Source organism: Saimiri boliviensis, chromosome 12 (assembly GCF_048565385.1).
Source record: "Saimiri boliviensis isolate mSaiBol1 chromosome 12, mSaiBol1.pri, whole genome shotgun sequence".
NCBI classification, from domain to species: domain Eukaryota; kingdom Metazoa; phylum Chordata; class Mammalia; order Primates; family Cebidae; genus Saimiri; species Saimiri boliviensis.
Window position 1 is genome coordinate 29,081,922 of NC_133460.1, and position 12,128 is coordinate 29,094,049.

The window sequence follows — 12,128 nt, forward strand, 5'->3', positions numbered from 1 at the left end:
TGGGCGTGACTTCGATAGAGAGATGGGATGTCCAAGGAAGGGGCAGGAGGCTGACATCTGTTCAGCATCTTGCGCACTGCGTGGCATTGGCACTTGCTGTCCACATCCTAAGTCAGTGCTCTCATAGCTCTGCTGGGTAGAGATTCTTATCCCTATTGAATAGAAAATGGAGGCTTAGAAAGGGACATGCCCATGGCTGTGTGGCTACTGACTGGAGGGGCCAAAGCAGGAACTTGGGTGGACTGTGAGATCTAAATGCCCCTCCCACCACCCCTGGTGAGTGGCAGCTGGTGAGGGTTCTGCCCGGCTCTGTCGTTGTCACTCTGCACCCGCCATGTGCTGTTCTCCCTGAGGGAGACCCTGAAGGGTTCTAAATCCTTTCCTTCCTTTGAGGCCCTGGTGCCAACCGCAAATGAATCTACCCCCCTCTGTGTCCCAGGAAGCCTCCTCTCTCTTTCCTCCGGTTGAGTTGCAGAATCTGTCTCCCGGTGAATCCTAAGCTTCTCAAAGATGGGACCATTGGTTATCGTGCTCTTCCCCCTGACAGTGCTTAGGGCAGGGGCTGGCATGTGGGTGGGGGGAGGGATGCCAAGTATATATATGAGACATCCAGGAGGGCAGGAGCCAGTGGCATGTGTGCCCTGAGGGAAAATGGAAGCTCAGAGAGGTTCTGCAACTTCAGAACCTGACATATGGAATGGGGACAGATGATGACCTGGGAGGGAGCTGGGCAGGTGGGGCAACAAGAGCCAGAAGTGACTGATGGCTGCAAGGAGGACTTTCCATGGGAGCCCTGGGAGTCTTGGGATAGGACAATTCCACAGAGTGTTGGAGTTCCTGGACAATTTATGTCCCAGGGATATACAGTTTGTCTTATACAATTGCATTTTAAGATCGTAAATGTATTGGCATTAAAGAGAGCATGCACAAGAAAAAAATGTGCACTGTCATAGCGCCTTAGCCTTTAGTGTTTTTTCTTGTCATTTTCTTTTTTTTTTTTTTTTTTTTTTTTTTTCTTTTTTTTTTTTTTTATTGCATTTTAGGTTTTGGGGTACATGTGATGAACATGCAAGATTGTTGCATAGGTACACACATGGCAGTGTGCTTTGCTGCCTTCCGTCCCCTCACCTGTATCTGTCATTTCTCCCCATGCTATCTCTTCCCACCTCCCCACCCCCCGCCCCTCCCCCATTTCCCCCCAACAGACCCCAGTGTGTAGTGCTCCCCTCCCTGTGTCCATGTGTTCTCATTGTTCAACACCCGCCTATGAGCGAGAATATACGGTGTTTGATTTTCTGCTCTTGTGTCAGTTTGCTGAGAATGATGGTTTCCAGGTTCATCCATGTCCCTATAAAGGACGTGAACTCATCGTTTTTGATGGCTGCATAATATTCCATGGTGTATATGTACCACATTTTCCCTATCCAGTCTATCATCGTTGGGCATTTGGGTTGGTTCCAGGTCTTTGCTATTGTAAACAGTGCTGCAATGAACATTCGTGTGCACGTGTCCTTGTAGTAGAATGATTTATAATCCTTTGGATATATACCCAGTAATGGGATTGCTGGGTCAAATGGGATTTCTATTTTTAGGTCCTTGAGGAATCGCCACACTGTCTTCCACAATGGTTGAATTAATTTACATTCCCACCAACAGTGTAAAAGTGTTCCTATTTCTCCACATCCTCTCCAGCATCTGTTGTTTCCCGATTTTTTAATGATCGCCATTCTAACTGGTGTGAGATGGTATCTCAATGTGGTTTTGATTTGCATTTCTCTGATGACCAGTGATGATGAGCATTTTTTCATATGTTTGTTGGCCTCCTGTATGTCTTCTTTTGTAAAGTATCTGTTCATATCCTTTGCCCATTTTTGAATGGGCTTGTTTGTTTTTTTCTTGTAGATCTGCTTTAGTTCTTTGTAAATTCTGGATATCAGCCCCTTGTCAGATGGGTAGACTGCAAAAATTTTTTCCCATTCTGTTGGTTGCCGATTCACTCTACTGACTGTTTCTTTTGCCGTGCAGAAGCTGTGGAGTTTGATTAGGTCCCATTTGTCTATTTTGGCTTTTGTTGCCATTGCTTTTGGCGTTTTGGTCATGAAGTCCTTGCCTACACCTATGTCCTGAATGGTTTTGCCTAGATTTTCTTCTAAGGTTTTTATGGTATTAGGTCTGATGTTTAAGTCTTTAATCCATCTGGAGTTAATTTTGGTGTAAGGTGTCAGGAAGGGGTCCTGTTTCTGCTTTCTGCACATGGCTAGCCAGTTTTCCCAACACCATTTATTAAACAGGGAGTCCTTTCCCCATTGCTTGTTTTTGTCAGGTTTGTCGAAGATCAGATGGTTGTGGGTATGTTGTATTTCCTGTGAGGCCTCTGTTCTGTTCCATTGGTCTATATCTCTGTTTTGGTACCAGTACCATGCTGTTTTGATTACTGTAGCCTTGTAGTATAGTTTGAAGTCCGGTAGTGTGATGCCTCCCGCTTTGTTCTTTTTGCTTAGAATTGACTTGGCTATGCGGGCTCTCTTTTGGTTCCATATGAAGTTTAAGGTGTTTTTTTCCAGTTCTGTGAAGAAGGTCATTGGTAGCTTGATGGGAATAGCATTGAATCTGTAAATTACTTTGGGCAGTATGGCCATTTTCACGATGTTGATTCTTCCTAACCATGAACATGGAATGTTTCTCCATCTGTTTGTATCCTCTCTTATTTCGTTGAGCAATGGCTTGTAGTTCTCCTTGAAGAGGTCCTTTACGTTCCTTGTTAGTTGTATTCCTAGGTACTTTATTCTCTTTGTAGCAATTGTGAATGGCAGTTCGTTCTTGATTTGGCTCTCTTGAAATCTATTACTGGTGTATAGGAATGCTTGTGATTTTTGCACGTTGATTTTGTATCCTGAGACTTTGCTGAAGTTGTTTATCAGTTTCAGGAGATTTTGGGCTGAGATGATGGGGTCTTCCAGATATACAATCATGTCATCTGCAAATAGAGACAATTTGATTTCCTCCTTTCCAATTTGGATACCCTTTATTTCTTTTTCTTGCCTGATTGCTCTGGCTAGAACTTCCAGTACTATATTGAATAGGAGTGGTGAGAGAGGGCATCCTTGTCTAGTGCCAGATTTCAAAGGGAATGCTTCCAGTTTTTGCCCATTCAGTATGATATTGGCTGTTGGTTTGTCGTAAATAGCTTTTATTGTTTTGAGATACGTTCCGTCAATACCTAGTTTATTGAGGGTTTTTAGCATAAAGGGTTGTTGAATTTTGTCAAAAGCCTTCTCTGCATCAATCGAGATAATCATGTGGTTTTTGTCTTTGGTTCTGTTTATGTGGTGAATTACGTTTATGGACTTGCGTATGTTGAACCAGCCTTGCATCCCCGGGATGAATCCTACTTGATCATGGTGGATGAGCTTTTTGATATGCTGTTGCAATCGGTTTGCCAGTATTTTATTGAAGATTTTTGCATCTATGTTCATCATGGATATTGGCCTGAAATTTTCTTTTCTTGTTGAGTCTCTGCCGGGTTTTGGTATCAGGATGATGTTTGTCTTGTAAAATGATTTGGGAAGGATTCCCTCTTTTTGGATTGTCTGGAATAGTTTCAGAAGGAATGGTATCAGCTCCTCCTTGTATGTCTGGTAGAATTCAGCTGTGAACCCATCTGGACCTGGGCTTTTTTTGGGTGGTAGGCTCTTTATTGCTGCCTCGACTTCAGACCATGTTATTGGTCTATTCAGGGTTTCGGCTTCTTCCGGGTTTAGGCTTGGGAGGTTGCAGGTGTCCAGGAATTTATCCATTTCTTCCAGGTTTACTAGTTTATGTGCATAGAGTTGTTTGTAATAATCTCTGATGATGGTTTGGATTTCTGTGGAATCTGTGGTGATATCCCCTTTATCGTTTTTTATTGCATCAATTTGGTTATTCTCTCTTTTCTTTTTTATTAATCTGGCTAGTGGTCTGTCTATTTTGTTGATCTTTTCAAAAAACCAGCTCCTGGATTTATTGATTTTTTGAAGAGTTTTTTGTGTCTCTATTTCCTTCAGTTCTGCTCTGATCTTAGTTATTTCCTGTCTTCTGCTAGGTTTTGAGTTTTTTTGATCTTGCTCCTCTAGCTCTTTCAATTTTGATGATAGGGTGTCAATTTTAGATCTCTCCTTTCTTCTCATGTGGGCACTCATTGCTATATATTTTCCTCTAGAGACTGCTTTAAATGTGTCCCAGAGATTCTGGTATGTTGTGTCTTCGTTCTCATTGGTTTCGAAGAACATCTTTATTTCTGCCTTCATTTCATTGTTTATCCAGTCAACATTCAAGAGCAAGTTGTTCAGTTTCCATGAAGCTGTGCGGTTCTGAGTTAGTTTCTGCATTCTGAGTTCTAACTCGATTGCACTGTGGTCTGAGAGACTGTTTGTTATGATTTCTGTTCTTTTGCATTTGCTGAGGAGTGATTTATTGCCAATTATGTGGTCAATTTTCGAGTAGGTGTGATGTGGTGCTGAGAAGAATGTATATTCTGTGGATTTGGGGTGGAGAGTTCTGTAAATGTCTATTAGGTTTGCTCGTTCCAGGTCTGTGTTCAGGTCCTGGATATCCTTGTTGATTTTCTGTCTGGTTGATCTGTCTAATATTGACAATGGGGTGTTAAAGTCTCCCACTATTATTGTGTGGGAGTCTAAGTCTCTTTGTAAGTCATTAAGAACTTGCCTTATGTATCTGGGTGCTCCTGTATTGGGTGCATATATATTTAGGATCGTTAGCTCTTCTTGTTGCAGTGATCCTTTTACCATTATGTAATGTCCTTCTTTGTCTCTTTTGATCTTTGTTGCTTTAAAGTCTATTTTATCAGAGATGAGAATTGCAACTCCTGCCTTTTTTTGCTCTCCATTTGCTTGGTAGATCTTCCTCCATCCCTTTATTTTGAGCCTTTGTGTATCCTTGCATGTAAGATGGGTTTCCTGGATACAGCACACTGATGGGTTTTGGCTTTTTATCCAATTTGCCAGTCTGTGTCTTTTGATTGGGGCATTTAGTCCATTGACATTTAGGGATAGTATTGTTATGTGTGAATTTGATGCTGTCATTTTGATGCTACCTGGCTGTTTTGTTGGTTAGTTGATGCAGATTCTTGATTGTGTTGCTGCTTTTTTACCATTTGGTGTGTTTTTGGAGTGGCTGGTACTGGTTTTTCCTTTATGTGTGTAGAGCCTCTTTCAGGAGTTCTTGTAGAGCAGGTTTGGTGGTGATGAAATCTCTGAGTGCTTGCTTGTTCACAAAGGATTTTATTTTTCCTTCACTTATGAAGCTGAGTTTGGCTGGATAGGAGATTCTGGGTTGAAAGTTCTTTTCTTTAAGGATGTTGAATATTGGCCCCCAGTCTCTTCTGGCTTGTAGGGTTTCTGCTGAGAGATCTGCTGTGAGTCTAATGGGCTTCCCTTTGTGGGTAACCCGACCTTTCTCTCTGGCTGCCCTTAGCATTTTCTCTTTCATTTCAACCCTGGTGAATCTGACGATTATGTGCCTTGGGGTTGCTCTTCTTGAGGAATATCTCTGTGGTGTTCTCTGTATTTCCTGGATTTGAATATTGGTCTGCCTTGCTAGGTTGGGGAAGTTTTCCTGGATAATATCCTGAAGAGTATTTTCCAGCTTGGATTCATTCTCTTCATCACATTCAGGTACACCTATCAGACGTAGATTAGGTCTTTTCACATAGTCCCACATTTCTTGAAGATTTTGTTCATTCCTTTTTGCGCTTTTTTCTCTGTTCTTGCCTTCTCTTTTTATTTCATTGAGTTGGTCTTCGACCTCTGATATCCTTTCTTCTGCTTGGTCAATTCGGCTGTTGAAGCTTGTGCATGCTTCACGAAGTTCTCGTGTTGCGTTTTTCAGCTCCATCAATTCACTTATTCTCCTCTCTATGCTGTCCATTCTCGTCAGCAGTTCGTCCAATCTTTTTTCAAGGTTCCTATTTTCTTTGCGATGGGTTAGAACATGTTCTTTTAGCTCATTGTAGTTTCTTACTACCCATCTTCTGAAGTCTGATTCTGTCATTTCATCACCCTCCTTCTCCATCCGGTCTGGTTCCCTTGCTGGTGAGGAGTTGTGATCACTTTTAGGAGGAGAGGTGTTCTGGTTTCGGGGGTTTTCATCCTTTTTACGCTGGTTTCTACCCATTTTTGTGGGTTTATCCACCTGTTGTCTGTCTCTGTCCCAGGGAGTTGGAGCTTTATGAGTTTCCCTTGCACTACTGCCTTTTTTGATTTTTTTTTTTTTCAGGTCGGACCCGCCCAGCTAGCAGCACGCCTAGCCTCTGCCTGCCCGCAGGGGCTTTGCTGAGCTGCTGTGGGCTCCGCCCAGCTGCCCTGAGCTCTTCCCTGTAGTCCTTTTTATATGGGCGTAGTTAGAACTGTCTGGGCAATGGTGGCCCCGCCTCTGTTATGGCGGACTCTCTCTCTTGTGGCAGGTTGCCTCGGCAATGGCGGGTTGCCTCGGCAACGGCAGCCTGCCTCCGTAGCGGTGGAGAGTCTCAGTAATGGCGGAAGCCCCTCCCCCACGGAGCCGGACCGCCCGGTTCAGCTGTGCTTGGTTTGAAGGGCTCAACCCAGAGGGTTTCTGATTACTGTTTTTGTTTTCGTTGTTGTTGGGGGTATAGGGGTGGGACCAACCGAGCCTGATCACCTGGCTCCCTGACTCAGAGTCTTTTCTTTTAAGTTGAACGACCCCGCGTTCCGGTCGCTTGTTGAAAAGGCGCCGGGATCTCCCGTGCTGCGACTCACGGAGTCGGCTCGAACCGCGGCGCGGGCTCCTGGCGGATTTTTTGCCTAGGAATCTCCTGGCCTGACTCACTATTTCAGATGAATGGGCTATTCTGCCGTCTCAAGGCTCTGCTCGCCAGCTAAGAGGGCTCCCAGACCAGTGGCTTTTGTACGGAGAACCGCGGCAACAGGGAGTGGTCACAGCAGCCGCGCGGGCGGAATCAGCCCCGCGGGGGCCAAAACAGCCGCACCGGCTGGGACTGCGACGCTGGCGACCCCTCTGCCTGGGTATCTCCTGGTCTGTGGGCAATAAGAGTTCGTCTGGAAATGCGGCGTCCACTCACCCTCTGCACTTTCACTGGGAGCTGAAGTCCTGAGCTGTTCTTAGGCGGCCATCTTGAAAGTCCTGCCTCTTGTCATTTTCATGGGCGTGCCTTCTGCCTAGCTGTAATCGTAGTTAGCACATAATTTTGTGCCCTGGTATTTTCATGTGGCCACCTCTCAGAAGCATTTTCCCCGTGTCTGTGGCAGTGTTCATCGTGTGGCCTCACGTCTCATTATCTGGAAAATGGATGCAATGATACCCACTCTACTCGAATGTCCTGAGAATACTGTGAATTCACATGGACACAGGACACCAAGAGAATCTGGCACAGAGGCAATTCTCACACAATAGTTCTTTCTCCTGTGTAGTTTTCCTACTTATCCATTATCAGGATTATTTTTCTTTTTAAAAGGAATTATCTGTTTATGTCACAAAATTTTGGCAAAATATAGAAAAGAAAGAAAACCACTTTCAGGTCTCTCCTAAATTGTAGTCACTTTGAACATTTTGCAATATTTCCTTCTGGTTTTTCTTTCATGCATGTTAATGTTTTATTTAATTGATATCATAAAATACATATAATTTTGTATGACTTTCACATACCTTTTTTACGACAGGCACTTTCCCATGTTATTGTAGTATCTTCATGAATATTTTAAAGTCTGTATACACTTTCAGCAAATGGGGCACTTTTATAATCACTCACCTATTTGCATCTTTTAGATCATTAGCAATATGCCAACAGTACAGAGAGTGTCCTCTCTCTGATTGGTTTTGGATCGAGTGCTATTCCTACGGTTTGGACAGGTGCCCAGAGAGGAATTTTTGACTGGGGCCATAGAAATTCTTGCATAGTATTCTTGCATGAGTCTTTATTGCCTATTGTGAGCTGGGCTTAGCAGGTGCCTGGGAAAGGATGGTCAACAGAGCAGGCATGACCCCTGTCTTCCTGGAGCCTGGGTCAAGTTGGAGAGCTAGCCAATAACACAGGTAACATGTAGCCCATGACAGGGGAAGTGCAGGGAAGGGGATCATGCCACAAGGGTCATGGGCCAGTCTGGGAATGCTGAGTCTGGGTCCTGAAGCAAGTGTGAGCATCAAGATTGAAGAGGTGAGTTTGAGGGTCTGGGGTGGGCAGTTGGTTGAGATGTAGCAGACAAGGGTATGGTGAGGAGCGTGAGGCTGCAGGGATGGGAGCTTGCAAGACTACCCTTGCAGGAGTGGACTTTAACTTTATCCCTAAGGCTTTTGTGGGGGCACAGCAGAGTTTTAAACAGGACACACAACCGATTTCTGTTTAGGAGAGAACTTACCTGACTGGAGCTGGAGTAGGAGGGTGCTACGGCATTGGGGCAACTGTGAGATTCCCGAGAGAGACCTCATCATCCCTTGTTTAGCCACCCCCTGCCACTGGCCTTGAAGAGGAGAGAACCATGGGATTTGGGTTCTTGTCCGGCTGCTGCTCCTGCTGGTGCTTGTGCTAGCGCAAGGCAAGCGCCCTTGCTTAGGGGGTGGCTGGTCTTTGTGGCTGGAGTGTCGGGGGACCCTTCCCTTCCCACACTTTCTCCAGCCTCCCACTGCCTTGCTCCCTGGGGTCAGTTTCCCTGTTCTTCTCTCCCGTTCCCAGCCTTATCTGAGGCATTACATAAACCCAAGGGCTCTCGACCGAAAGAACTGCATTGTCAAAGTTGTTCAAAGTCTGCCGTGTGCAGCAGATGGCCTGTTGCCATTCACAGGCTATGTTTTGAAACTGCATCTGCTTCTCCACATCCTTGCTATCACATAAACCATTAGTAAGAAATGTTTGCTTCAAAACTGGTGCAGTGGGTTGGGGCATTGGGAGGTGCATCTTTCTATTTATTGATTGATGTCCCAAAAAGGTGTGGGCACGTGGCTACAGGGGGCATCTCCTGCGGTTACAGGAGGACTTGTAAAGAGGAGCCCCAGAGACTGCCACCCTAGAAGCGGCTGCTGGAGCCTCTAACATGTTCCTCCTCCGCACCTACGGTAACTGCCTGAGTGGCGAGAGCATCTTTCTTTGTTTTTGTCAAGAGGCTTTTGAATAATTCTTCTGAAATAATTGCTTCATCTGGGGTTTGGCCCAGTATTTTTATGATATGGATCAAGTGGACTTGGTCAGAAGACCTAGGGTTTCTTTTCTTTTTTTTCCCCCTACATCCTGGGTCCTCTGGGGTCAGTGCCTCCCTGACTTTCTGGTTATTCCGTCCCATCAGTTCCAATCAGTTCAGTCAACAGTTACAGAGCACACAGTATATTCTCTGCCCATGGCTAGGCATGGGGATACAAAGATCAACACAACGACTTTTTGGCTCTGAAAGGGCTTATAGTCCTAGGCGGGAAACAGGATGGCTAATGTCACAGCTCAGTTGGGTGAGTCAGGCAGACTTGGGATGGATCTGTGCTCTACCATCCTTCCTCGAATAGCCTAGAGAAAATGGTTTTGCCCGTTTTGACCACTGTTTTCTTGTGCTAAATGGGTACAAGAATGTCTAGCTGGCATGTTCACCAAGGATGTCGGTGAGGCTGTGCTCATGAGAGTTGCTGGCCTGGCCCAGGATGGTTCTTGGTCCTGGAGGCAGGCAGCTTCTCTTGCAAATTGTGATCACGAGCTGCTGGGCATGGGACCTGCGGGTTGAAGCTGGTGCAGCATCGCCCTGATGCTGACCCCTCCCTCTCTCTCCCCTCTCTTTTAGCCTGTGACCTCATGACCCAGGGAATTTTGGCTTTGGTCACGTCCACTGGCTGTGCGTCTGCCAACGCCCTGCAGTCCCTCACAGACGCCATGCACATCCCACACCTCTTTGTCCAGCGCAACCCCGGGGGGTCGCCACGCACCGCCTGCCACCTGAACCCCAGCCCCGATGGTGAGGCCTACACACTGGCTTCAAGACCACCTGTCCGCCTCAACGACGTCATGCTCAGGCTGGTGACGGAGCTGCGCTGGCAGAAGTTTGTCATGTTCTACGACAGCGAGTACGGTGAGTTGTCAGGCTGGGGCTGCCCAGGGACAGGGATGGCCAGGAGCTGGGAGACCTGAGAGAGGGTGGGGCTGTGGACGGGTAGTGGGTGGTCTGTGCTGAGTGAGCCTCCAGGTGATAGGGTCAAACCTTGAGCTTCATGAGAGGGAGAAGAGCTGCAACAACAGCTCCATAGATAGGGACTAAAGTTGCCTGTCAACAACACCTTGTCATGACGGCTGAAATTTGAATCATCTTGGAGGTTTCAATAAAATATTAATAAACTGCTTGCAGGGATCCAAAAGGCTGTGTGCTGGCAGGGGTGAGGCCGGCCAGCATGGGTCCTCCTGGAGGTCTCCTCTCCAAAGAGTGCCCTTCACACTGGACAGTTGCCAGGCCTTCCTGGCTCCTTGCCTCCATCTATCCCAGTCTGCGTTCAGTTTCGGGGTCCCAGGCTGGGGCAAAGGTTAGGGGGATGAATGCCTCAAGTGTCATAGCGCCAGGCTGGAGTCACTGGGTTGGGGACACTGGGTAGGGCTGGGCATGGTTTCTTCGAAGACCTCTCCTATGAAAACACATCATAATTTTCTTGTTAGGAAACCGCAAAATGGGCTTTGGAGAAATGGCTTCAGGTTTTCTTATGGCTGCTCTGTAAAAACAGACTAGTCCTAGTCCTGAGATAGAATGGCTTCCATGTTAAGTGTATAAACAATGCCTTTTAAAATTATGAGATCATTTAGATTTACATGCAATTGTAAGGAGCAATCCAGAGAGATCCAGTGTGCCCTTCCCCCAGGTTCCCCCAGGGTACCATCCTGCGTAGCTATAGTACACTATTGCAACCAGAATTTGATACAGCCTGTAGGCCTTGTTCATATTTCAGTAGTGCACATGTTCTTGCAGGTGTGGATTTACTGCTGTGCATTTTTAAAATCACATGTGTAGATTCCTGTGACCACCAGTAAGGATACAGAGCAGTTCCCTCAAAGGATCCCTGTGCTACCCCTTTATAGCCACAGCCACCCCCATAACGTCTTAGGGGGTGTGGGGGACTGATGAGGGTTGGCAGCCCCACGGCCGGTGCCAGGATGGAATGGGTGGACCTTCGAAAATCCCGTTTTGTCTCTTGGTGATATAATTTCTTTGCCAAGAATGTAACTAAGAAAAGGAGTCAGCATATGTTTGCATTTGCCTAAATACTCTTCTCTAAGACTGGAATGTTGTCCTCAGCTCTTGAGCAAATATGCTGTTTGGAGTCTTCCAGGAAGAATTGAAAGAGCAAACAGTCACTGTGCTGAAATAAAGATGAGGTGGATGGGGACAAGGGCAGGACTTGAATTGGACTCTGTCCAGGACCTGGCCTCTCCCTCCCACCCTCCCACTCTTGTTCAGCCCCTGGCCTTTTGGGAGGAGTCGGAGATGTTGTAACTGCCCCGAGGTGCCCGATCTTGCAGGGGCCAGACCTTCCCCTGAGAACCCTTGGGGTTGGTGGCTCAACCCCAAAGTCCAGCCTGCTCTGAGGCTGGGCACTGTGGAAAGGTGTGCACGCTGCCAGGGATGGGGGTGCTGTCATCCAGTGTGCCCAGGCCCTTCCCACCCCACTTTCTCTGGGCACCATTGCTTTGTTTCCACTCTGGCCTGCAGACAGTTTTCCCCTAGAGCCTGGGAGGGGACCTTAATGGGAGCCTTAGCCGCTGCCAGGGCAGGTGATCCGCTCTCTAGCCTGCCCATCTGTCTGGGCTCCTGCGACTCCTGCAGTCTAAACAAGGCCTGATGGCACTTGGCCAAGTCCTGTTTTCTTGTTATACTTCTTACCCTCACTCAGTTCAAGGTCCTCAAAGAAAGATGTCCCTGAGCTCCACCTGTCTTACAGAGCTGGCAGCTTGGTTACACTCTCTCACAGAGACGCTCCTCCTACCCTCAGCCTGCTCTCGGCTTGTCCCGACTCTCATGAGGGCTGGTCCTCCACGAGTGCTGGACTCCTTGGTGAGGCAGTGAGCCCAGGAGAGTGGCTGTGTGCTTCCCACCACCATGGCCCTGCTGCCTGCGGGGTGCCTGGCACAGAGTAGCTCC

At 46.9% G+C, this 12,128-nt stretch overlaps 1 protein-coding gene across 2 annotated transcripts in view; it reads left to right on the forward strand.

Annotated features, from left to right (window-relative positions):
* GRID1 (glutamate ionotropic receptor delta type subunit 1) overlaps window positions 1-12,128 on the forward strand; it is a 779,700-nt gene that overhangs the window by 166,114 nt on the left and 601,458 nt on the right. Inside the window, exon 3 of one of the 2 annotated variants that reach the window (XM_039478468.2) lies at window positions 9,792-10,076. The exons of the other annotated variant lie outside the window; for it this stretch is intronic. Within the exon in view, the coding sequence (XP_039334402.2) occupies window positions 9,792-10,076 (285 nt within the window). The remainder of the gene's footprint in view (window positions 1-9,791; window positions 10,077-12,128) is intronic. 2 annotated transcript variants of the gene reach the window in all.